At 49.0% G+C, this 26750-nt stretch overlaps 1 protein-coding gene across 3 annotated transcripts in view; it reads right to left on the reverse strand.

The window, feature by feature from the left end:
- TMEM245 (transmembrane protein 245) overlaps positions 1 to 26750 on the reverse strand; it is a 323064-nt gene that overhangs the window by 248917 nt on the left and 47397 nt on the right. For all 3 annotated transcript variants that reach the window (XM_075494144.1, XM_075494146.1, XM_075494145.1), the window contains 2 exons: positions 21929 to 22051; positions 15112 to 15257 (listed from right to left, as the gene is read on the reverse strand). In XM_075494144.1, coding sequence (XP_075350259.1) covers positions 15112 to 15257; positions 21929 to 22051 — 269 coding nt within the window. The remainder of the gene's footprint in view (positions 1 to 15111; positions 15258 to 21928; positions 22052 to 26750) is intronic.

The following is a 26750-nucleotide window of genomic DNA, read 5'->3' on the forward strand; positions in this document are numbered from 1 at the left end:
CGTCGGCACCGAGCCCCGAGGGAGAGGCGACGAGAGGGCCTGCCTTCCATCAGGCTGCTGCCTTCCTCACATGGCAAGGGGCACCCACGACCTTGCGGAAGGTGGCCCGTCCCACTGCCACCCAGGCCCTTACTTCAGACCCTCACCCGCATCAGCCCCACCTCTGCCCTGACGCACACCACCACTAGCGGCTGCCCCGCGCGCGGGGTTTGTCCTGCTGAGCACAAGGCAGCGGCCCTCCCACCGGGTAGTCTCCTTCTCCCGTCCACGCCTCGCCCATCTGGACACCGGGGGAGGCTGTGTCACGGGCCTTGCTGAAGTCAGACTAAATGGCACTCACTGCTCTCCCCTTGTCCCGCTAGGACGGGCACCTCCTCAAAGCAAGGCTCGTGTTGGTCCCGGCACAAGTCGTCCTTGCTGAAGTTCTGCTGGCTGTTCCCTGAGCTCACCTCGTCCTTCGTGTGCCTCCAAACCATCTTCTGGCAGATGCCTGAGAAGGGCAAGAGCTTCTTCCTGCAAACCTGCCAGAAGGCTCCCGTTCTCCAGCTCCGATTCTTCCAACAACACGGGAGAGCTCTTTCTCGCAACGCGTAAGCAAGAGACCGCAAAAGCGGTGAGAAGCTTTGTCCTTCGTCCGAGCGAACGGAGCAAGGGTGCACCTCAGACTGAACCCACCCCCACCTCCAGGCCCCAAGCACCTCCCTCGGTGGCCTCCGACAGGCTCCTCACGTCGTGCTGGCACAGCAGCCCAAAGGACGCCAGGCCCTCTCCTCCCCTCTCCCTCCCTCCGCGCTCCGTGCAGAAGAGACGACACCTCTCCACGCTCCAGGGGCAAGGACAGGGGACGGGGAAGAAGAGCCCACGCAACGCTTGGCAATCAGCAATTCTTTTATGGAACGCTGGCAGAGCTTGCGCGGGCCGGCCGGGACTCCTTTTCCCGCCGGCCGGCGCCATGTCTGGATGCTTTGCCCCCTCTCAGCCACTGGCGAGCGTGGGGGGCTGTGCCACTTGCAGGGTGCCGGCTCGGTGGGGGCTCACCGAGGAGCCCCGACCCTCCTGGCATGTTCTTGCCACCGTCTCATCGAGGGGACCCCAGGCACGGCATGAGCAGGGGGCTGGAGCCCAGGGCTCATGACGGGAGGTGGAGGGCGGTCCCTGTGCCCAAGGGGCCGCCCTTCTCGCAGGCAAGCAACTTGGCAGGCCAGAGCGAGCCCCAGGAAAGGGGCCCTCAGCCCCCACCACCCTCCTCCTCCTCCTCCCACATTTCGGCACCTTTCAGGCCACACGCCCCCCCCACGCCCAAACACGCCATATTTGGCCACGCGCATTGGCCACAGTCACGATCGCATCACAGCGGCCTCCTGCCGTCACCAGCCACCTCACCGCCTTTCGTTCCGGCCCTATAAAAGCAGGGCCCCGGCAGCTGGCCCACAGTCTGCTGAGCTTCCAGGCCCTCGCATGCCAAGCATGCTTGGAAGGAAGAGGACCCGGAGCAGCGAGGCGGATGGCTGCCCACCTTGGCGTGGGACGCCCCAGAGCCGCTCCCCGCAACCGCGCAGGAGGAAGGCACCTCGCAGGAGGAGGAGGAGGAGGCACAGGCGGCGGCGGCGGAGGAACAAAATCAACCCTCGTGCCGTCAGCGCTGTCCACCTCGCTTCCCTCAGCGACACCATGCAGCTCTTGGCTCTAGGCCCACCAGGGAACGCCGTGGAGCCCAGGCGCGTCTGCCTGCCAGGCACCAGCCTGAGCAGCGAGGCGGGTGGCTGCCCACCTTTGCGTGGGACAGCACAGGGACGCTTCCCGCAACAGCCAAAGAGGAAGGACCCTCTCAGGAGCCTGAAGATGGGGAAGCAGCGGAGGATGAGGAGGAGGAGGAACATCCCCCCTCGCACCATGAGAGCCATCGCCCACGCTCTTGCGAGCGAGGTCGTCCAGCACGCAGCTGTGGCCACCCAGGGGAACAGCGTGGGGCCCTGGCGTGCCTATCTGCTCAGGCACGGTCTGAGGACCAGGCGTGACAGACCACCAAAGGACGACGTGGAGCCCATGGACATCGATCCACCCGAGCACAGCATGGGGCCGACGGCTGTTAATCCACCAGACGACAGCGTGGAGCCCATGGAGGTGGATCCACCTCAAGAACAGTCCAGTCACCGATGGCAGTGGGTCTACCTGCCACAGCGATGACCTGGCAGTACCCCAGCCATCCAGGCTCCCTTGCGTGAGATGCCAACAACAGCGTCGCAGGAGCGCCCGGCCGGCTCCCTACCGGTGGCCCAGCCTCCGCACCTTCCTGAACGGACAATAAACAACGACAAAAGAATCAAAACGCTCTTGTCCTCTCTTAGCCGGCACTTTGGCGACGGCATCTGCACTGCACTCCTGTGACCCCTCCTGCTCTCTGTCTTCGAGTAGGAGGCTCTTTTGGGAAACTTTCCGGTTCCATGCACACCTTCCTGCTTTGCTGGTGCCTTACGTTCTGGTGTTTTCAGGCTGTAACATCAACAATTTGGTAATCGTCTTTGAAATGGAGTAAAATTATCATAAGAAAGGCAGCGAACCCTAGGAATTTCTGGTTGCCACAGTATCGCTCTCACCTCAGTGCCAGGGAAAGTTAGGGAGGTCATTCTGGGAGTTATTGAACAACACTTGAGAGACAACGCAGTCATTGGTCATAGCCAACGCCGGTTCGCAAGGGCAACGTCCGGTTTAACTGAAAACAAACTCTACGGACTTCCCGCAGGCTCACCTGCAACATCGCCCGCCAATACACAGTTCTTTCGTCGATTCTCAAAGGGCTGCGTGGGCCCCTCTTTCCCATCCACCACCACCGCCCCTCCAGAAGAGGGGCCATCTCGTCGGCACCGAGCCCCGAGGGAGAGGCGACGAGAGGGCCTGCCTTCCATCAGGCTGCTGCCTTCCTCACATGGCAAGGGGCACCCACGACCTTGCGGAAGGTGGCCCGTCCCACTGCCACCCAGGCCCTTACGTCAGACCCTCACCCGCATCAGCCCCACCACTGCCCTGACGCACACCACCACTAGCGGCTGCCCCGCGCGCGGGGTTTGTCCTGCTGAGCACAAGGCAGCGGCCCTCCCACCGGGTAGTCTCCTTCTCCCGTCCACGCCTCGCCCATCTGGACACCGGGGGAGGCTGTGTCACGGGCCTTGCTGAAGTCAGACTAAATGGCACTCACTGCTCTCCCCTTGTCCCGCTAGGACGGGCACCTCCTCAAAGCAAGGCTCGTGTTGGTCCCGGCACAAGTCGTCCTTGCTGAAGTTCTGCTGGCTGTTCCCTGAGCTCACCTTGTCCTTCGTGTGCCTCCAAACCATCTTCTGGCAGATGCCTGAGAAGGGCAAGAGCTTCTTCCTGCAAACCTGCCAGAAGGCTCCCGTTCTCCAGCTCCGATTCTTCCAACAACACGGGAGAGCTCTTTCTCGCAACGCGTAAGCAAGAGACCGCAAAAGCGGTGAGAAGCTTTGTCCTTCGTCCGAGCGAACGGAGCAAGGGTGCACCTCAGACTGAACCCACCCCCACCTCCAGGCCCCAAGCACCTCCCTCGGTGGCCTCCGACAGGCTCCTCACGTCGTGCTGGCACAGCAGCCCAAAGGACGCCAGGCCCTCTCCTCCCCTCTCCCTCCCTCCGCGCTCCGTGCAGAAGAGACGACACCTCTCCACGCTCCAGGGGCAAGGACAGGGGACGGGGAAGAAGAGCCCACGCAACGCTTGGCAATCAGCAATTCTTTTATGGAACGCTGGCAGAGCTTGCGCGGGCCGGCCGGGACTCCTTTTCCCGCCGGCCGGCGCCATGTCTGGATGCTTTGCCCCCTCTCAGCCACTGGCGAGCGTGGGGGGCTGTGCCACTTGCAGGGTGCCGGCTCGGTGGGGGCTCACCGAGGAGCCCCGACCCTCCTGGCATGTTCTTGCCACCGTCTCATCGAGGGGACCCCAGGCACGGCATGAGCAGGGGGCTGGAGCCCAGGGCTCATGACGGGAGGTGGAGGGCGGTCCCTGTGCCCAAGGGGCCGCCCTTCTCGCAGGCAAGCAACTTGGCAGGCCAGAGCGAGCCCCAGGAAAGGGGCCCTCAGCCCCCACCACCCTCCTCCTCCTCCTCCCACATTTCGGCACCTTTCAGGCCACACGCCCCCCCCACGCCCAAACACGCCATATTTGGCCACGCGCATTGGCCACAGTCACGATCGCATCACAGCGGCCTCCTGCCGTCACCAGCCACCTCACCGCCTTTCGTTCCGGCCCTATAAAAGCAGGGCCCCGGCAGCTGGCCCACAGTCTGCTGAGCTTCCAGGCCCTCGCATGCCAAGCATGCTTGGAAGGAAGAGGACCCGGAGCAGCGAGGCGGATGGCTGCCCACCTTGGCGTGGGACGCCCCAGAGCCGCTCCCCGCAACCGCGCAGGAGGAAGGCACCTCGCAGGAGGAGGAGGAGGAGGCACAGGCGGCGGCGGCGGAGGAACAAAATCAACCCTCGTGCCGTCAGCGCTGTCCACCTCGCTTCCCTCAGCGACACCATGCAGCTCTTGGCTCTAGGCCCACCAGGGAACGCCGTGGAGCCCAGGCGCGTCTGCCTGCCAGGCACCAGCCTGAGCAGCGAGGCGGGTGGCTGCCCACCTTTGCGTGGGACAGCACAGGGACGCTTCCCGCAACAGCCAAAGAGGAAGGACCCTCTCAGGAGCCTGAAGATGGGGAAGCAGCGGAGGATGAGGAGGAGGAGGAACATCCCCCCTCGCACCATGAGAGCCATCGCCCACGCTCTTGCGAGCGAGGTCGTCCAGCACGCAGCTGTGGCCACCCAGGGGAACAGCGTGGGGCCCTGGCGTGCCTATCTGCTCAGGCACGGTCTGAGGACCAGGCGTGACAGACCACCAAAGGACGACGTGGAGCCCATGGACATCGATCCACCCGAGCACAGCATGGGGCCGACGGCTGTTAATCCACCAGACGACAGCGTGGAGCCCATGGAGGTGGATCCACCTCAAGAACAGTCCAGTCACCGATGGCAGTGGGTCTACCTGCCACAGCGATGACCTGGCAGTACCCCAGCCATCCAGGCTCCCTTGCGTGAGATGCCAACAACAGCGTCGCAGGAGCGCCCGGCCGGCTCCCTACCGGTGGCCCAGCCTCCGCACCTTCCTGAACGGACAATAAACAACGACAAAAGAATCAAAACGCTCTTGTCCTCTCTTAGCCGGCACTTTGGCGACGGCATCTGCACTGCACTCCTGTGACCCCTCCTGCTCTCTGTCTTCGAGTAGGAGGCTCTTTTGGGAAACTTTCCGGTTCCATGCACACCTTCCTGCTTTGCTGGTGCCTTACGTTCTGGTGTTTTCAGGCTGTAACATCAACAATTTGGTAATCGTCTTTGAAATGGAGTAAAATTATCATAAGAAAGGCAGCGAACCCTAGGAATTTCTGGTTGCCACAGTATCGCTCTCACCTCAGTGCCAGGGAAAGTTAGGGAGGTCATTCTGGGAGTTATTGAACAACACTTGAGAGACAACGCAGTCATTGGTCATAGCCAACGCCGGTTCGCAAGGGCAACGTCCGGTTTAACTGAAAACAAACTCTACGGACTTCCCGCAGGCTCACCTGCAACATCGCCCGCCAATACACAGTTCTTTCGTCGATTCTCAAAGGGCTGCGTGGGCCCCTCTTTCCCATCCACCACCACCGCCCCTCCAGAAGAGGGGCCATCTCGTCGGCACCGAGCCCCGAGGGAGAGGCGACGAGAGGGCCTGCCTTCCATCAGGCTGCTGCCTTCCTCACATGGCAAGGGGCACCCACGACCTTGCGGAAGGTGGCCCGTCCCACTGCCACCCAGGCCCTTACGTCAGACCCTCACCCGCATCAGCCCCACCACTGCCCTGACGCACACCACCACTAGCGGCTGCCCCGCGCGCGGGGTTTGTCCTGCTGAGCACAAGGCAGCGGCCCTCCCACCGGGTAGTCTCCTTCTCCCGTCCACGCCTCGCCCATCTGGACACCGGGGGAGGCTGTGTCACGGGCCTTGCTGAAGTCAGACTAAATGGCACTCACTGCTCTCCCCTTGTCCCGCTAGGACGGGCACCTCCTCAAAGCAAGGCTCGTGTTGGTCCCGGCACAAGTCGTCCTTGCTGAAGTTCTGCTGGCTGTTCCCTGAGCTCACCTTGTCCTTCGTGTGCCTCCAAACCATCTTCTGGCAGATGCCTGAGAAGGGCAAGAGCTTCTTCCTGCAAACCTGCCAGAAGGCTCCCGTTCTCCAGCTCCGATTCTTCCAACAACACGGGAGAGCTCTTTCTCGCAACGCGTAAGCAAGAGACCGCAAAAGCGGTGAGAAGCTTTGTCCTTCGTCCGAGCGAACGGAGCAAGGGTGCACCTCAGACTGAACCCACCCCCACCTCCAGGCCCCAAGCACCTCCCTCGGTGGCCTCCGACAGGCTCCTCACGTCGTGCTGGCACAGCAGCCCAAAGGACGCCAGGCCCTCTCCTCCCCTCTCCCTCCCTCCGCGCTCCGTGCAGAAGAGACGACACCTCTCCACGCTCCAGGGGCAAGGACAGGGGACGGGGAAGAAGAGCCCACGCAACGCTTGGCAATCAGCAATTCTTTTATGGAACGCTGGCAGAGCTTGCGCGGGCCGGCCGGGACTCCTTTTCCCGCCGGCCGGCGCCATGTCTGGATGCTTTGCCCCCTCTCAGCCACTGGCGAGCGTGGGGGGCTGTGCCACTTGCAGGGTGCCGGCTCGGTGGGGGCTCACCGAGGAGCCCCGACCCTCCTGGCATGTTCTTGCCACCGTCTCATCGAGGGGACCCCAGGCACGGCATGAGCAGGGGGCTGGAGCCCAGGGCTCATGACGGGAGGTGGAGGGCGGTCCCTGTGCCCAAGGGGCCGCCCTTCTCGCAGGCAAGCAACTTGGCAGGCCAGAGCGAGCCCCAGGAAAGGGGCCCTCAGCCCCCACCACCCTCCTCCTCCTCCTCCCACATTTCGGCACCTTTCAGGCCACACGCCCCCCCCACGCCCAAACACGCCATATTTGGCCACGCGCATTGGCCACAGTCACGATCGCATCACAGCGGCCTCCTGCCGTCACCAGCCACCTCACCGCCTTTCGTTCCGGCCCTATAAAAGCAGGGCCCCGGCAGCTGGCCCACAGTCTGCTGAGCTTCCAGGCCCTCGCATGCCAAGCATGCTTGGAAGGAAGAGGACCCGGAGCAGCGAGGCGGATGGCTGCCCACCTTGGCGTGGGACGCCCCAGAGCCGCTCCCCGCAACCGCGCAGGAGGAAGGCACCTCGCAGGAGGAGGAGGAGGAGGCACAGGCGGCGGCGGCGGAGGAACAAAATCAACCCTCGTGCCGTCAGCGCTGTCCACCTCGCTTCCCTCAGCGACACCATGCAGCTCTTGGCTCTAGGCCCACCAGGGAACGCCGTGGAGCCCAGGCGCGTCTGCCTGCCAGGCACCAGCCTGAGCAGCGAGGCGGGTGGCTGCCCACCTTTGCGTGGGACAGCACAGGGACGCTTCCCGCAACAGCCAAAGAGGAAGGACCCTCTCAGGAGCCTGAAGATGGGGAAGCAGCGGAGGATGAGGAGGAGGAGGAACATCCCCCCTCGCACCATGAGAGCCATCGCCCACGCTCTTGCGAGCGAGGTCGTCCAGCACGCAGCTGTGGCCACCCAGGGGAACAGCGTGGGGCCCTGGCGTGCCTATCTGCTCAGGCACGGTCTGAGGACCAGGCGTGACAGACCACCAAAGGACGACGTGGAGCCCATGGACATCGATCCACCCGAGCACAGCATGGGGCCGACGGCTGTTAATCCACCAGACGACAGCGTGGAGCCCATGGAGGTGGATCCACCTCAAGAACAGTCCAGTCACCGATGGCAGTGGGTCTACCTGCCACAGCGATGACCTGGCAGTACCCCAGCCATCCAGGCTCCCTTGCGTGAGATGCCAACAACAGCGTCGCAGGAGCGCCCGGCCGGCTCCCTACCGGTGGCCCAGCCTCCGCACCTTCCTGAACGGACAATAAACAACGACAAAAGAATCAAAACGCTCTTGTCCTCTCTTAGCCGGCACTTTGGCGACGGCATCTGCACTGCACTCCTGTGACCCCTCCTGCTCTCTGTCTTCGAGTAGGAGGCTCTTTTGGGAAACTTTCCGGTTCCATGCACACCTTCCTGCTTTGCTGGTGCCTTACGTTCTGGTGTTTTCAGGCTGTAACATCAACAATTTGGTAATCGTCTTTGAAATGGAGTAAAATTATCATAAGAAAGGCAGCGAACCCTAGGAATTTCTGGTTGCCACAGTATCGCTCTCACCTCAGTGCCAGGGAAAGTTAGGGAGGTCATTCTGGGAGTTATTGAACAACACTTGAGAGACAACGCAGTCATTGGTCATAGCCAACGCCGGTTCGCAAGGGCAACGTCCGGTTTAACTGAAAACAAACTCTACGGACTTCCCGCAGGCTCACCTGCAACATCGCCCGCCAATACACAGTTCTTTCGTCGATTCTCAAAGGGCTGCGTGGGCCCCTCTTTCCCATCCACCACCACCGCCCCTCCAGAAGAGGGGCCATCTCGTCGGCACCGAGCCCCGAGGGAGAGGCGACGAGAGGGCCTGCCTTCCATCAGGCTGCTGCCTTCCTCACATGGCAAGGGGCACCCACGACCTTGCGGAAGGTGGCCCGTCCCAGTGCCACCCAGGCCCTTACTTCAGACCCTCACCCGCATCAGCCCCACCTCTGCCCTGACGCACACCACCACTAGCGGCTGCCCCGCGCGCGGGGTTTGTCCTGCTGAGCACAAGGCAGCGGCCCTCCCACCGGGTAGTCTCCTTCTCCCGTCCACGCCTCGCCCATCTGGACACCGGGGGAGGCTGTGTCACGGGCCTTGCTGAAGTCAGACTAAATGGCACTCACTGCTCTCCCCTTGTCCCGCTAGGACGGGCACCTCCTCAAAGCAAGGCTCGTGTTGGTCCCGGCACAAGTCGTCCTTGCTGAAGTTCTGCTGGCTGTTCCCTGAGCTCACCTCGTCCTTCGTGTGCCTCCAAACCATCTTCTGGCAGATGCCTGAGAAGGGCAAGAGCTTCTTCCTGCAAACCTGCCAGAAGGCTCCCGTTCTCCAGCTCCGATTCTTCCAACAACACGGGAGAGCTCTTTCTCGCAACGCGTAAGCAAGAGACCGCAAAAGCGGTGAGAAGCTTTGTCCTTCGTCCGAGCGAACGGAGCAAGGGTGCACCTCAGACTGAACCCACCCCCACCTCCAGGCCCCAAGCACCTCCCTCGGTGGCCTCCGACAGGCTCCTCACGTCGTGCTGGCACAGCAGCCCAAAGGACGCCAGGCCCTCTCCTCCCCTCTCCCTCCCTCCGCGCTCCGTGCAGAAGAGACGACACCTCTCCACGCTCCAGGGGCAAGGACAGGGGACGGGGAAGAAGAGCCCACGCAACGCTTGGCAATCAGCAATTCTTTTATGGAACGCTGGCAGAGCTTGCGCGGGCCGGCCGGGACTCCTTTTCCCGCCGGCCGGCGCCATGTCTGGATGCTTTGCCCCCTCTCAGCCACTGGCGAGCGTGGGGGGCTGTGCCACTTGCAGGGTGCCGGCTCGGTGGGGGCTCACCGAGGAGCCCCGACCCTCCTGGCATGTTCTTGCCACCGTCTCATCGAGGGGACCCCAGGCACGGCATGAGCAGGGGGCTGGAGCCCAGGGCTCATGACGGGAGGTGGAGGGCGGTCCCTGTGCCCAAGGGGCCGCCCTTCTCGCAGGCAAGCAACTTGGCAGGCCAGAGCGAGCCCCAGGAAAGGGGCCCTCAGCCCCCACCACCCTCCTCCTCCTCCTCCCACATTTCGGCACCTTTCAGGCCACACGCCCCCCCCACGCCCAAACACGCCATATTTGGCCACGCGCATTGGCCACAGTCACGATCGCATCACAGCGGCCTCCTGCCGTCACCAGCCACCTCACCGCCTTTCGTTCCGGCCCTATAAAAGCAGGGCCCCGGCAGCTGGCCCACAGTCTGCTGAGCTTCCAGGCCCTCGCATGCCAAGCATGCTTGGAAGGAAGAGGACCCGGAGCAGCGAGGCGGATGGCTGCCCACCTTGGCGTGGGACGCCCCAGAGCCGCTCCCCGCAACCGCGCAGGAGGAAGGCACCTCGCAGGAGGAGGAGGAGGAGGCACAGGCGGCGGCGGCGGAGGAACAAAATCAACCCTCGTGCCGTCAGCGCTGTCCACCTCGCTTCCCTCAGCGACACCATGCAGCTCTTGGCTCTAGGCCCACCAGGGAACGCCGTGGAGCCCAGGCGCGTCTGCCTGCCAGGCACCAGCCTGAGCAGCGAGGCGGGTGGCTGCCCACCTTTGCGTGGGACAGCACAGGGACGCTTCCCGCAACAGCCAAAGAGGAAGGACCCTCTCAGGAGCCTGAAGATGGGGAAGCAGCGGAGGATGAGGAGGAGGAGGAACATCCCCCCTCGCACCATGAGAGCCATCGCCCACGCTCTTGCGAGCGAGGTCGTCCAGCACGCAGCTGTGGCCACCCAGGGGAACAGCGTGGGGCCCTGGCGTGCCTATCTGCTCAGGCACGGTCTGAGGACCAGGCGTGACAGACCACCAAAGGACGACGTGGAGCCCATGGACATCGATCCACCCGAGCACAGCATGGGGCCGACGGCTGTTAATCCACCAGACGACAGCGTGGAGCCCATGGAGGTGGATCCACCTCAAGAACAGTCCAGTCACCGATGGCAGTGGGTCTACCTGCCACAGCGATGACCTGGCAGTACCCCAGCCATCCAGGCTCCCTTGCGTGAGATGCCAACAACAGCGTCGCAGGAGCGCCCGGCCGGCTCCCTACCGGTGGCCCAGCCTCCGCACCTTCCTGAACGGACAATAAACAACGACAAAAGAATCAAAACGCTCTTGTCCTCTCTTAGCCGGCACTTTGGCGACGGCATCTGCACTGCACTCCTGTGACCCCTCCTGCTCTCTGTCTTCGAGTAGGAGGCTCTTTTGGGAAACTTTCCGGTTCCATGCACACCTTCCTGCTTTGCTGGTGCCTTACGTTCTGGTGTTTTCAGGCTGTAACATCAACAATTTGGTAATCGTCTTTGAAATGGAGTAAAATTATCATAAGAAAGGCAGCGAACCCTAGGAATTTCTGGTTGCCACAGTATCGCTCTCACCTCAGTGCCAGGGAAAGTTAGGGAGGTCATTCTGGGAGTTATTGAACAACACTTGAGAGACAACGCAGTCATTGGTCATAGCCAACGCCGGTTCGCAAGGGCAACGTCCGGTTTAACTGAAAACAAACTCTACGGACTTCCCGCAGGCTCACCTGCAACATCGCCCGCCAATACACAGTTCTTTCGTCGATTCTCAAAGGGCTGCGTGGGCCCCTCTTTCCCATCCACCACCACCGCCCCTCCAGAAGAGGGGCCATCTCGTCGGCACCGAGCCCCGAGGGAGAGGCGACGAGAGGGCCTGCCTTCCATCAGGCTGCTGCCTTCCTCACATGGCAAGGGGCACCCACGACCTTGCGGAAGGTGGCCCGTCCCACTGCCACCCAGGCCCTTACTTCAGACCCTCACCCGCATCAGCCCCACCACTGCCCTGACGCACACCACCACTAGCGGCTGCCCCGCGCGCGGGGTTTGTCCTGCTGAGCACAAGGCAGCGGCCCTCCCACCGGGTAGTCTCCTTCTCCCGTCCACGCCTCGCCCATCTGGACACCGGGGGAGGCTGTGTCACGGGCCTTGCTGAAGTCAGACTAAATGGCACTCACTGCTCTCCCCTTGTCCCGCTAGGACAGGCACCTCCTCAAAGCAAGGCTCGTGTTGGTCCCGGCACAAGTCGTCCTTGCTGAAGTTCTGCTGGCTGTTCCCTGAGCTCACCTCGTCCTTCGTGTGCCTCCACACCATCTGTTATTCGCTGCTCTGCCCTTGTTGTACTAGTCTAGTCAACTAAGTAATCAGGTCAGGCATCGCATGACCTGGTCTTAGCATATCCCTGCTGGTTCCCATTACCTGATACATGCTGCTGGCATTCTGCTTCCCATCCTGCACCAACAGATGTGCTATCAAAGGCTGGGAGGGCATTTCATTCTACCTCTTTCAGCAGTTCACTTGTGGATTCTCTCTAAGTTCTTCAAAACTCCTGCAGTACCACCACAGTTGCATCTTTTTTTCTCCCACTACTGAAGTGCAAATTGACTATCTGAGGTATTGTGTCAGAAACAGTGCAATTCAAGATTTGGCTCATAATAGGATGGTAAGCTGTTCTTACCGCACTACAGCTCACAAATCAATCCACATGAAGAGGGAACTGTCACTGCCTTTGCAAACTCATCACCAAGGGATTTAGAAATATGTTTTTCAAACCTCTATCTACTTATAGTCAGGACAATAAAGATCACAACACAGCTCTGATAAGAGAAGCTGCAGTGGGAAAAGGTCTTGGTTTGATTAGGTCCTTGCTGGATAGCAGCTTCAAGTTATGGGATTTCTTGAGCTACAGAAACCAATACCTGTTTGCCCTCCTCTTCTTTCCCCCTTGCTCTTCTCCTGATAAAGACGTGGCAACCGACACAAAGGAACAGACTTGCTTGATTGTATCCAAGTTCCCTAGTGCTTTGCACAAACACATTTTAATTAAAAGAGCAACAGAAGTGACTGACAACATGGCAGAAGAGTATTTTCATGTCATTTGGTCCATGAGCAACAGAGATGTAACTGCATCTCTTTCTAGGAGGATCCCTGCCCTCCAGACAGGACTGGTTAGATGCACTCTTAGCTTTGTGCTCTTGCTATGTCCTGCTGAAGAGTGATGGGAACTGGAACACAGCTAGTGACTTTGAAGATTTATAACCTGATCTTTTTATACTTTTGGTCAACTTGAACACGTGAGTATTTTGAGGCTGGATTCATGTTGTGTAACGGTATCACAGTCTAATGATGAAAGTGACTACAGAAGTTTCATTACTGGATAATTCAGAATACACATGGAGCCTCTTCCTCCCATCCTACCACCAAGCATTAACATTAATTTTGTATGCCTTTTATAGATGAAGTAAACAAGCCATTTTCAGATTCCTACCCTCTAGCAACAACTCGTCTTCAAAAATAAAGGATACCTGCTACTTTGTGACAAAAGAAATGGTTTGCAGTGGCAATTGTCTTTCATATGGCAACAAACTGGGCACGCATAAACTCATGGGCATTTGTTACTATACTCTTCAGATTTACATACTGAAGATTACAATTAGTATTGAGTGGAATGGAAGCTAATCTAGAAGCATTATGATAAATCCTTAGGTACAACTGAGTGAGTGAGAGGAATTTCTGAAAGTCTCAGAAGAAGCATTCCAAAGAATTCAAATAAGGCATCAAGTACAGGCTACTCCAAACAAACAAATATGAACGACTGATTCAGGCTACCTTAGCAAACACACAGACTGAACTCCTTTACATAGGACAAGCAGCTTCACATTCCACATTCTCCAGATACTGACTTTTGCTCATCATATTTGTAGTTACTGATGCATGCTGGCTCTTTCCTACTCGTTTTCCTGTGGCTTCTCTAACATTGTTTTCTTTCTTTCCACCATTCTGAACTCTGACAAATATCTTGGTCACCTGTGTCACAGACCTATAAACTTCAAATTGCATTTAATACAATCCTCCTTACAGAGTATCCAAGCCTAGAGAAGCCATGCCCTATTTTTTGACACTGTTCCCCTCTACCAAGGGCTGAAGAGAACAATTCTTGAGACAAGTTTCAGTTTCTAAATCTGCCTGCATTCTTCAGAAGAGATAGAACTGAGATACTAACCATGTGATCAATGAAAACTCAATAGCAGTCACTCAAGAGAAGAGCTATTAACTTTTTGGCAGAAATCCAAATTTTTTGCTTTCTGCGTGGATTGTCCCTTCATTTCAAATGACTACAGCAGTTATCATTGCTGTTCAAGATCTTCCGCAGCATGATATAACCTTCTCGTTCTTAAAATGTACCCAGAAAACAGCTTAATACCAGTTAACAGATAACAACACTCTCTCGTAAAGTACACCTAAAAACAATGGCAAACATTTGGCAATGAGTTTGGAAAGCAGTTTTAATACATCGCCAGTTTAAAGTCTATTCATGTTTTGTATGCATGTGCAAGATGACACAGAAAGCAGTGGTGTAAAAGACAATGGCTGCACAGAATTTAGCATGCAGTCTGTTGACTTTGCCCAGCCCATCAACTTTTTCGAGAAGTGAGCTACGACTTAAATACCTTATTTAAAATCCATTTATTATGTTACCAACTCGTTAGTGTTTCAAGCTGCTAGCAGGTGAAGGCTGACAGTTTCATTCATCTGTGATGAATGAAATAGTTTACTGTACCACCCCAAAAATTGCTTTACTGTGAAATCTCAGTGAACCATGTTTAAAACCACAAAAAGTCCTCCTTCAATTACTGTAGTAGTTTAGAGGTGAAACATAAGAATGGTAACTAAGCATGAAACACTGTGGATGCACTCTGGAGGTGCAGTACAGTAGTGTTTTAAGTGGGATAAGAGCAGCGTTTCCCTATTGTTCCCTTTGGTGTAATTTGGTTCATGAAATCATGAACTAGATTTCTCTCAGATGAAACTGAACTGGAAGATTTACTCCAGAAGCATATCTAATACACTCTAGCTGCAAACGGGTACTTAGCCCCCAAGATTAGACTAAAAATAGTTCCAAGCTAAATAACTCTGGAATGCGTACAGCACAGATGTCAGGTCCTCCATTTCAACTGTTTTGCTGTATGAATCTGCTCCGACTGAGCTGCACTAGCTGTTAGTGCCAACATAGTTGCAAACACACTGCTTCCTGATGGGTTAGGGATGTGATGGGTGTTACCAGTTCTACAAAATACTAGTATTCACTACAGCACAGACCTCTGAATTTTTTTTTTAGGCAAGTCCAATCAAATTGCTCTTTTAACAATCAAGGGGGAAAAATCATCAATGCTAGCTTCTTTAAAGTCTTTGAGATTTCCAACTTGTCTTTGAAACATGAGCTGTTGCAATTGCTAAGTATTTGTAGTTGAACATCAAATTTAAGAAAGAGTTTTCCAGAAAAGGCAAGAAATCAACAACATACCTTATTGCTTCCTCCACAGATTGGCCAACTATATTTGAGGAGGGACCTGGCTGAGACAAAGGTGTCAGGCTTATCACCCACTTTACTGGCTTGTAGTACTCATCACTGGAACTCAATAGGTAGAACAGTGTGGTCAGAAAAATCACCTGCAAAACAAATTGGAGTTTTAATTTAACAGGCAATAAATACTTTCCAGAACTACAGTATGCAGCTATGCTTCAGATATTGAACTTCATTGGAAAGGCACAAAATACTATTCCACAAGCTTGGATTTAGAGAAACACACAGAGCTAGAAGAAAAATTTTCTCCCCTGCTCCACAAAGAACTTAACAGGTATAGCTAAACATTATAAAACTTTTAGCCCTGTTCAGCCTTTTTCCAAAGTCACATCTAGATCAAACAACTAGAATGTTGAACAACATTGAATCTAGATCAACATTCTAGTTGTTTGGGTTTTTTTTCTCCAGCATGTTTAGCAGACCAAAGAGTTGCTGAATAGTAACATCTATTCTTAAACAACAACAAACAAAAAGCTGCCAAATAAGTCTGAGTTGTCTCAAGAGTCATTATGCAGCTGGATATCAAATACAAATTAAGCAAAAACTCACAAACAGAAAATTTATAATATTTATTAGGCTGGCAATCCTGACTGACTACTTCTGTGAGCTTGAAGAGAACTCTCAGCAGAAGCGATGGCAGTTCCATTGTTTCAGTTTAAAGACCAAAAAAATACAATCAGATCATATTAGCTTCCTCTATGTTGCAGTCCACTATGTTTTCCTTATTTTCCTGTCAGTGGGCTCAGCAACTTCTTGGGCTAAGCATACACCACAGTAACGTGTCCAGCTTGAAACAGAATACCTCAGACAAGGAAAATCCGGTCTATATGCTCCAATGGTAAACTATGGCTTATATTTGCTTCATCTACAAGCCTTAGATCTTTTTTCTTTCTTCCCAAGACTAAAAAGAATTCTTTCACTTTCCTTATTTCCAACCTACTCGTATGCTAGAATAAACCACATCCTAATCTTTGGATAAGCCAAACAGCCTGACCTCCGTAAGTCTCTTACTTTCAAGCATTTTATCCAGTCTGCAGACACCTCATGCCCTGTCCCTGTATTCTCTCTGAACATGCTCAGAAAAAAAAAAATGCAGACAGCACAACATGCAGTATTCCATTACCAGTCTTAAGAATGCCATCCATTTGTCTCTGTTCCTACTTCCTTTCTACTCAGTGAAATGTTACTACTACTTCCCCCCACCCTCCCAGCCTTTAACTTGGAAGGCACACTCCGCTGTTCACCTACTGTGACCCCTTTCCAAAATGCCATATATAGGTGTAGGCTGTATTCCATCTTCCCAGGTGTTTAACTTCTGCCATGGGTGATAAACCAATCTATCAACTAAAACAAGTCATTACATCAGCGCATTTAAACAGCATGCTGCTACCATTCATTCTGAGATCATAATAAACCCCAACTGAATTAGGCCTTGGTTTAACGGGAAATAATCCAGTGCCAGCAGCAACACCAGCTATGTTTTGTTACAATTTTGAATGAGTAAATCTTAAAACCCAAATTAGATTTTAGCATCCTCTGTAATGCTGTAAGTATGGTTATTTTCTCCTTGATAGGGACTGCCATTTCTCCTAAATTACTATATATTTCCTGATTTTGCTACAAAACTCACTATACTGAAGCAGGCATCCACGTGGTGTTTTGTCTTCCTTCCACCAGGATCCAGCTACAGATCCTTCTTGCAGTGCAGTTTTCAAGACAGAAAGCAGCATATTGCTCTAAGTACAATATCCGCTCATCCTGACACAAAAAGCAAAGTGAAAAACAGCTCCACTGGATCTTGTTTGATTAGGACAGCCTCAGTTAACTTCTGAAGATGTTGCCTTTAGAAAAGAATATGGCAGCCAGGAAAGAAGCAAATTAACTGCAGCAAACAGGCAAAGCTTGATTCCCTGTGGTATGAGAAACCTACAGGGCTGACTTGAGGCAGGCTATGAATAAGAGCTAGGGATTAGTTCAAGTGGCAACACGCACAGCACCTGTACTGACTGGAAAAGCTGTTCTTCCCAACTGTTTACAGAAGAAACTTGCTTTCTTTGGGAGTAACAGCACACCAACATACACATACCCACCTGAACTGTAAAAGCCAAAGTGACAGCTGGGGATGAACAGCAATGGAATAAAATGGTGTTAAAATTAACTACAAGCTAGGAAAAGATACAAAGCTAACTCAATTCCTGCTAAGACAAGATGCATGTAACCACAGCACCATACAAAATCAACTGAATTCTAGATTATCAGCATTTTGGGAAATGAACGTATTTGCTTTAACTCAATAGGTACAGAAATGCAAAAAGAAGTAGTCACAGAATATAGTAATTCATTATCAAGTGGCTTGCTGACTCTTCAAACAAGTAGAATAGCCTCAACAGTACATTCGGCAGCAAAAAGATGTGTCCTACCCTATATCAACTGGAGTCTGAAAGTTTTCAGACCTCTTTTACTGGATATCTGAGATTTCAGACATTACCTAAATTGTTTCCTAAGCAACAATTCAAGATCCTGCTGATGACTACGAGGAGGAATTCACCAAAGATAAAATAATAAGATCTTTCCATTGTTAAACAATTGATGGATTAGTATTTCTTTCTGTAGAATTTGTTCTGTGGCCCAAAACATTAAATACTCTAATTTGAGGTGGGATAGACTGAATTCAAGGAGAAAGATACGGGTAAACACTCTATACTAAAACAGTAATTCAACATTTCACATATATCAAGAAACACATTACTTAATTGGTTGTGCGTCAGGTCCATAGACTTAGCACATATTTTTGTATCTGCCTTTCATACTCTATTTTCTGCCCAAAAGAGCTTTGTTCATGTCTCTCTCGCTCTCTCTCTCTTTTCTTTTTTTTTTTTTTTTTTTTTTTTTACAGCATCAAAAATTTGCGTACTCCCCACAGGACTGTAGATGCCCATCAGCCAAATGGAGCTTTTCTCTTTAGATCTTTGTAACAGAGTATGAGCAGAGTGTATGTGTGTGTGTGCATGTGCATGTGTGAGTGTACGTGTGTGTATATATACACACACACACAAAAGCATATATATACATCCATGTTCATGCGTGTGTGGATAGGAACTTGTATTCAGAAGTGAAATAGAAATGGCACTCTTAATTAACGATCAGTTTTCAAACATCTGTTGAGGATCTGAATACAGTCTTCCTGGATCATGGATGGATATGCTACACAGATTACTTCCTACTGAATGTTTTGATGGAAGATGTATTTTTCAAAACAGAGGTTCTGAACAAAGTGTCCATTATTTCTATGTTTTAAAGCACAATTTTTTAAACCATTTATCAAAATAAAATTCACTATCTTAATTTTTATTCAAGACGACTAAAACTGGACTGAAATTAATCTGTTGAAAAGCTAACCACTTCAGGAATTATCTTGTTGGAAAATTTAAATTAGTTTGTGCCACCAAACAAGTAAAAACTCTTCTGTAGCAACTAAGAATCCTGCAAAATTAAAAAATAAGAGTACAGTTAATGCTGGAGTAGTGCTTTCTTTTAAGCACAGCTCCACCTAGACAGAATTTAAAATAATTCCTTCTGTTTCACATGTAGAAAAAAAAACTTCCCTCAGTAGCCCATTAAATATATCTTTTGTCAAAACACAGACATGGTATTTTCAAGAGAGTCAGCTTTTTCAGCTGACACTGCTGGCTGGACCACAGCAACACACGAAATGTGCTCAAATGCTGCCTACCTAGCTTTAGGGTTCAGTCCCTTCAAAATGTAAGAATTCCATTCCAAAACTGCATTAAAAAACCCAAGGGAGATGGGGAAAGGATATTGGGCCAGGTAGCAGTCAAAAATGCAGCAACTAAACTAGAACAATCAAAAATTCTGAAACTATTTGCCTTCACATTTAAAATTAACTTTATACAAAAGCTCTTTCTCCTTACTGGAGAATAGTGAGAGTTTTCCCAGGAAACCATGAACTTCTTAATTCAAGACTTTCCAAAAGAAAGCAGAAAACAGTTCATGCTGAAATCTCAGCTTAAAGAAAAACTAAACTGTTAAAGATATCCACCCTTGGAAATCAAGTTATTGAAAAAAAATCTCACTACAGCAAAAGATGTAAGTATGCCTTGAGAATGCAGAAGGACAGGAACTGTTAAGGTCACTTCTGGTCATCATCTCCTCCTCACTTGGAGGGTGTTTTTCTTTAGCTCTGAAGGACGGAACGTGAACAGCAGGCAAATCTAACAATGACATAATTACCAAATGGGATTCAGTAACAACGCACATCACAAAAGTTAAGAAAGCTCTAGTAATTTATCCTAGGGTCACATCTGGATTTTCCCTGCTTATTGCATTAAGCTGTTGCAGCAGGGAAAAAGAAAAAAAAAGGCACAAGGAAAAATTAAGAAGCAGTTATATTATTTCTACATGGACTCCATGACAGTTCAGTTAAGTTATCCTAAAAAGTACTTTAAGGCTCAACTAAATTCTCACAACAACTACCATTTTCACTTACTTATTGCCCCAAATAATGGACTGTATTAATCTTTATTTAGTGCAGGCTATTTACTGAATATCCTAAATTTAAGTCCTTTCTTTTTCAGTCATAAGCTGTTAACAAACACACTAAACACTGTTAAAACAAGTTCCATTAATTTACCTTTTTGTGTTTTAAGAAAACCCGTTTAGTTTTTGTAGCAAGAACCTTTGCAAAAGACTTCCATAAAGATGAGAAACCATGCCTCTGAATAGACACAACAGCCTATGAAATGTACAGTACAAACAAGACTAAGTTATAGCGTTTGACAGCACAGTGTTTGACAGCATTAATAACTACTCTTCAGGTAGGCATGCAAATTTTAAATGCCTTCAAAAGAGGTAGTTCATACAGTTACAAGAACACCAACACTTATACATGACATTTTCTGTGCATAGAAATGGAGGCAAGCATATCCCTTTACCCTGGTGTATTTGAAGTACGGTTAACAGGACAAAGTTGTTCAGTGATTTTTTTTGCCTTATTTCTTAAAAGTTGAAGTACTTCTAATTTATCAGTTCTGGCGTTTGCATTTCAAAGGCTGCCATTATCAAGAATCTACAGAAAGAACCTATACATGTATTAAAACAAATCTTTCCTATATATGTAAGATCACTAGGAGTGCAAAATGGAAGCTCATGGTCAAATCCAAGAAACCAAGAGTGCAGGACTGATGTGTTTTGGTGGGGAAAGCTTTATACGACCATTTTAAGTAACATGTTCGACTTGCAACAGAAGTGGAGGAAACAGAGTAGCCTTTAGGGCATCTAACCTTTAAAAGAATTCCAACACAGCAATATCCCAACTAGCTCTGCTAAACCAGCTGACTGCACAGTGCCCCAGCAAGTGGCAGGACCCTGCTGACAGACAAAAAGGCAGGATCATGCATCACAGCAACAGCATGTAATGAACTTGGTATAGGCCATTAGGCATCTAGAGCTAAATTTTGTGTCTGAGCAATGAAAGCATTGAAATAATCTGCAATTATTATCCAAACTTGTCATTAAGTATACTAACTCCTCAGACACTGTTTTCAATGTGTCACCACGGGTGAAGTTGTGAACTAAGGAAGAAAAGAAATGAAATATTCCCATGCAATCTTTTCTTTACTAACTGAAAGATAACTAGAGAACAACACAATTAAGTGGCAGTGATTTTCTTCAGTTCAAGACAGCCATTCCACTAAGTCTTATTGTTATCTGTTCTTAAATACTGAAAAGAGTCCAGAGAAACCACGCAGTTGCCTTGAAATGCTGTTAAACATTATTTCAATTTTGCAGCTTTGTCTACAAAGACCTCCCTCCTGAGCAAGCATCAACGAAGGCAATGAAGTTAAACTGACAAAACACTTTGTTTTCTAACAAATGTTTTTGAATCCTGAACTAAAAACCAGGACATGGACTTCAGTCAAGCTTCCAAGATCAGTATTTTTTTAGTTAAAACAGGAAAAAGTCGCAGGCCAGTGTTTTAGGAAATTTTTATTTTTATTTCAAGTAACAGCTGTCACAGCAAACGAGAAGAAGTTACCTCTACCATTATAAATTACTCCACACAGCTGTGGCATTTAGAAACAAAAGAAACTATAAACATTTAGCTCACATAATACACAAAAAAGTAACACATCCCTTAAAGAAAACACCTTTAATAAAAAGTTTCAGAGACTACTACTCAGCATGGGCAATAATATTAGTAAGAATTAACTTTGTGTAGGAAGCATTCTGCAATTAAGAGCTCTCAGAGGTTAAATAAAAACAATGCAACAACCCCCTCACACAGATTTGCTGAAGACACTTCATTCAAAGAGGGAAAATAAGGTAATCCTTGTGAAATAAATACTTTTCTTGACATTTCCTTGTAACAATTTTTCTCCTCTTCTGAGAGCATTGGCTTGTTTAAGGATACGCTTCTGAGGACATGCCATAAGATTTCAGTAGTTATGAAGGATATCAGAAGTTACACGTCAGTATCTTCAAGGCCAGAAACAAGCGTTTTCCATTAATAGTACGATAGGAAGACTGACAGCTCCTTAATGGTACACAAATCTTGCCCTTTGCCTAGAATGTCCCCCAAACAACAGATTTGAAAGTTGCAAAAGCTTAAAGAATTTTGGTATTAGATAAGGTTAGAAGATGTTTTCAATGCTTTAGGTTTGATTTTTCATTGTTACAACATGTGCAATTAGGTTCCTTCAGTAAAACAGACCATGTAAACCAATGACATACTACTCACCACTGAAAGCACAAAATTGAGAAGAGCTGTCCCGCTATGGAAGAGGATTGTCACTAATGTTGTAACTGTAGTAAACAAGAGGCTCACATTGCGACTCATCACTATCCACAGAGACTCCAGGATCTGGAAAAGGAGGGGGAAGTGAAGACAAAGTCAGGCACTGGATGGTATTAGCTAGGACAGAGAACTGCTTACAGAAGTGATTCATTTCCATCAAGCCATACAAAGAAGACATTTTAAAAAAAATAATCTTCCCTCACTCCTAAATTACAGCAGGTAATATCAAGTGAAAATGTCTACTTTACCAAAGACACATTTCTAGGTAGATGGTTACAAGGTTTCAGAACTTTTCTCCCAATGCTCAAAATTATTTCATTATGCAAAATTGCAAAAAATATAGATGCAGTGACCCTTGTTTATTGCAATTAACATCAGAATCAAATGAAAGCAGATCTTGTCTTGGGAGAGAAAACTCATCTTTTCAAAAGCAGAAATGCTAAAACGTGAAGAACAAGGAATAACATCGCAAGGTAGAAATAAACCTGAAGACAGCTTCAAATGAAATAGTAGAATTGCTACTTTATAAATTTGTTTTAAAAATATTTTATGGTAATGAGATGCATAATTTTTAAAATGTCTGCAGACAACTACACAAGTTTTGATTTTGAGTAGGGACGCATCGGTTAGTCAAGCAATTATGGAAAGTAAGTCAAACAATGCTAGACAATCTATTAAATTTTGTACTGACTTGGGGAACTGATTACTTATTAGTTACAGATAGTAAAGAGTAGTTTTAAGACATGCCTTTAAACACAGAATACCCACTACAGCCAATTTAGTTTATGTATGGATGCAGACACATCAATATGAACAGGGCAGCAACTTCATGAGACATTAAAGACATAAAGACATGGCACGGCATGGCACATGGAGGCATCCTAAACACAATGCACAGTAGCTTCAAAACAAATATTTCATTCAGAAGGAATACAGTAAGAATGTATTAGCCAAAGTGATTCAAACATATAAAAGAAGTAAGGTTACAAACAAAAAGGCATACCTTCTTTCAGACTAACTAATATAACTGGAAAAACTATGAAAGCTCTGACAGAAAAGCCATTCTCCAGGTTCAAAGCTGTAAGTGAAGACTTCAAAACTAGCAACAGTTACTCTTGGTTTAATGAATATCTTAATTCAGTCTAATTGACTAAAACAAACAAAAAAAAACCCAAACCCCAAAACGAAACAAAAACGCCAGTAGTTGGCATTTGTAGAGCAGACAAAGCAGTGTGAGCCATGTGATTGCCTCTCCCTTGGAACTGAGTGAAACATATAGAAGATAATTTATTAAGCATAAAGTTGGAAGATAATAAGTGCTGGGGGGAAGTGACAGGGAATTACAACACATAGTAAAACCAGAAAGATCTACTTAGTCCATGCTTCTTGCTATTTAGTGGGAATTATGAATTTTAAGGCTCATCTTTTGAACAGATTTTATTAGTCTCTCTTGAGAATTCAAGTGAGGTTAGAAGTGACGAGGACGTTCTGCTGAAAAATGTTGTCCCACTGGTACCTGTCCTTTTCCTTCTTCTACAGATTAAGAATTCATTCTGGGGCTGCAGCAGCGGTATAAGTTCATGTAGCTGCCAGGTAACTTTCTTAAATGTACATTACACTATGAGGACCGTAAACACAGAGGGCTGTGATTTTTGAGGGATCAGTCTGTAGCTAAAGCAGAGGCCTTTCAGTTGGTATTCAGTTACAATAGGACTGCCGTTGCTAATAACAGGCCGCAACTTGTATGCTAACTGTGCAAGGCTCCGTCCCAGACGTTTAAGCCTGTTACTAGAACCTGGCGTGTGAACAGCAGCTTGGTGCCACAGGTGTCCTGTTATGATGTGGAGTTTAATCACAGAACAGTAGCAAAAGCCTTGAAAATAGGGACACAGGTTGAAAACAAAGGCCCCTGAAACACAAGCAGTTCATCGAGGAAGAAGGCATTGAAGACGCACAACCTTAAGAGCTAGGAAAAGACTGCTTTTGTTTTAAGAAAATGCGGTAGCAACTAAGGAAGGGCAAAAAAAACCCAAGAAGGCAAGCAACAGGCTAAGGCACCTGGCATGACCTGGAAAAGTAACGCCTCTCCAAGTATCACATGTTATACAGTCAAGGGCAGCAGTCAAGGGGTGGGAGCTGTCCAGAAACAAAACCACCTTATAAAAGGACAAGCTCCTTAATTTGAGGGAAGATGTCCATTTCAGTTCCAGCTTTCCTTATGTAAGAGCTCTTGAACCTGCTCACTTTGACTTCTGTGACTCAGACCATCAAGGACAGTGGCTACTGGTGCCAACTACACAGTGTCACCACGATGGGATTCTATCCTCACCGCTCATGTAGGATATGACTGTTAAAGACTGACCACTTTGAATACGTAACAATAACAATTAGCAGACTGTAAAACAAACCATTAGCATGCAGTGCGTTGTTAATGAAAGTTGGCCTAGTAAAGTTTTGTTTTAAAGATTAAAGCTAGCCTGATTTATCAGTCTTCTAAATACTAATCACAGCAATCATCAATTCCCTCCCTCGCACACCGTCACTTGCAACACATCAGCTGAGCTGATACTGGTGAGCGGTTCACAAGAAGAGGGGCTTGGTTCATCTGCTACAAGACAGCGTACATCTGGTGAGGTATGGTAAAGTTTCCTTCAAAATAGTATGTTCCCCCAGTATAGGTTGTATTTGTTTAACACTTTCCCTAGAAGCTTTAGGTAAGGAGGTGATAACCAGGAGTATACGACTGCAGTTAGTTTGAATATCGTTATCAGGCGATTCAATCAATATTGGGAATGGTTCTCCTAGAAGAACATCCTTGTTAGGTAGAATCATTGATTGGAACTGTTGAACTAGTTATCACTAGCATTTGCTTTAGAATAAGTGAGGATAGTGCCTTTCGTTCAGCTTCAGTATGTCTTATGAAAGCAAGTGCATCTTTTAGGACTCATCTCCAGCTATAGAGTAAGTTCTCCTTTATGCATGTATACCATTAACATTTCAAGACATATGCTTCTCATCACTAGAATGAGAAGACAGACATAGCAGACATTAATCATTACTAAATCCAGCTGTCAGAAAGTGCTCAAATACTTCACTAACAGCCACAAAATCAAAATACATGTACCTGCACCAAAGAGTTCATAATGCCATTTGACTCCCAGAGCATACTGCAGCTGAGTTAATGAGCTCAGTTACTATGCATAAACAATTTCTAATACCTTGCCAGCTGAGACCAGTTCTCCAATACACAACTAAGTGTCAGTATTTAATGCAATTTTGATACTTTTACTGTTACTAAATAAGTGAAAAACACACCTCTTCCCCCAAAATACTACTTTGTAAGTAATCTTAAGAGATCTGTGTTTAAAAGAGCTATGAAGCTGTACAGAATTCAAGACTCCCTTATGCATCACACCATGATGTGCTACTGTGAGCATCAGCTGCTGTGCCTTTCCAATCTGTAACAGGCAAGAAATCAAAATTGCAGTTAATGTTCTTAGCCATCTTAGGTGTCCTACTGGTGACTTAAACTAGCCAATACCTGAAAGCAAGGTTTAAAAGGCACTTGACCAAAACAAGTTATTTTCTGAGAACTCCAAGTCAACAAATTTCTGGAAACCAGGTAAATTCATGTACCTAATATAGAGATCATTAACAGATTTCTAAAGGGAATAAAAGTGGACACAAAGAGGTATTAGGAAAAAAACCTGTCCTTCTGTATACTTTTTTTTTTTTTTCTGTTCAGAAAGATGTATCATCCTGACAACTCAAAAATGACAGCAACAGAACAAGTCAATAAACCTTTAAGGTAAAAGGCAAGCAATGGACTTTGTGAAGAATAATACAGTATGCACAAGATCAAAGGCTTCCTGCTCCAATTAAAAGCTGATTTCCAAATAAATGTTTGGAAATAAATCCATAAAGTTCTGGGCTAGCCCTTCAGGGCTCAACAGCTTATTTTTGAAGAAACATCTTTGCTTGACCTTTACATGAAACAGAGACAAAACAGCAACAGAAAAAGGACTATCCTCCAGCATCATGTCTTTGACTTTCTGATTGTAAAGAAATCAACTCCTTCTCTAAAAATATGCATCAGGCTGAATTTTACCTACCCTGAAATAAACAACACCCATTATGCAGAAGAGAACACCAAACCTCTGAATGCTTACATTACCAGAAAAAAAAAGTGCATAGTAGTTGAATTATTACTGAAGAATGGACTGTATTAGCTATAAGCTTAGGAGATTACTTCAAGAAATTCTCAGGGCCAGAGAAAACATTAGGATATGTGGTAACTCAGTGAAATATTTGAGAAACTGACTTGATTTGGAACACACAGATCAGTCATGCTAAAGGCACGGATAAAGAAACCTAACTGAGCTGAAGCTCGCTGTGTACCTCTTAATGGAAGGTCTTCTGTCTTCCTGCCTGGGAAATCTCTGAATGAGATACTGGCTGTGGGTGGAATGATGAATATTCTTGTGCAAGAAGCAAAAAGATCAATTTAAGGAGACATTAGCAATGTCTCATATACCATTGAAGGAGTTCTGAGTGATCATTCACAGATTTAGCCAGAAGCAATTTATTTTCTCAAGGTTTCAAGACTTCAAGAAATGGAGGAAAAGGGTATGAATGGAAAAGCAGGTGAGTGGGGAAGGAATGAGGCTTTTTTATTTTTCAGAAATTAAATCTTAATAGCCCAGCTATGTATTGCATATTTCATTCACCTGAAAAACTACCTTCGAATAGAGCACAGGGTGCAAAA

Source organism: Mycteria americana, chromosome 2 (genome assembly GCF_035582795.1).
Source record: "Mycteria americana isolate JAX WOST 10 ecotype Jacksonville Zoo and Gardens chromosome 2, USCA_MyAme_1.0, whole genome shotgun sequence".
NCBI classification, from domain to species: Eukaryota; Metazoa; Chordata; class Aves; order Ciconiiformes; family Ciconiidae; genus Mycteria; species Mycteria americana.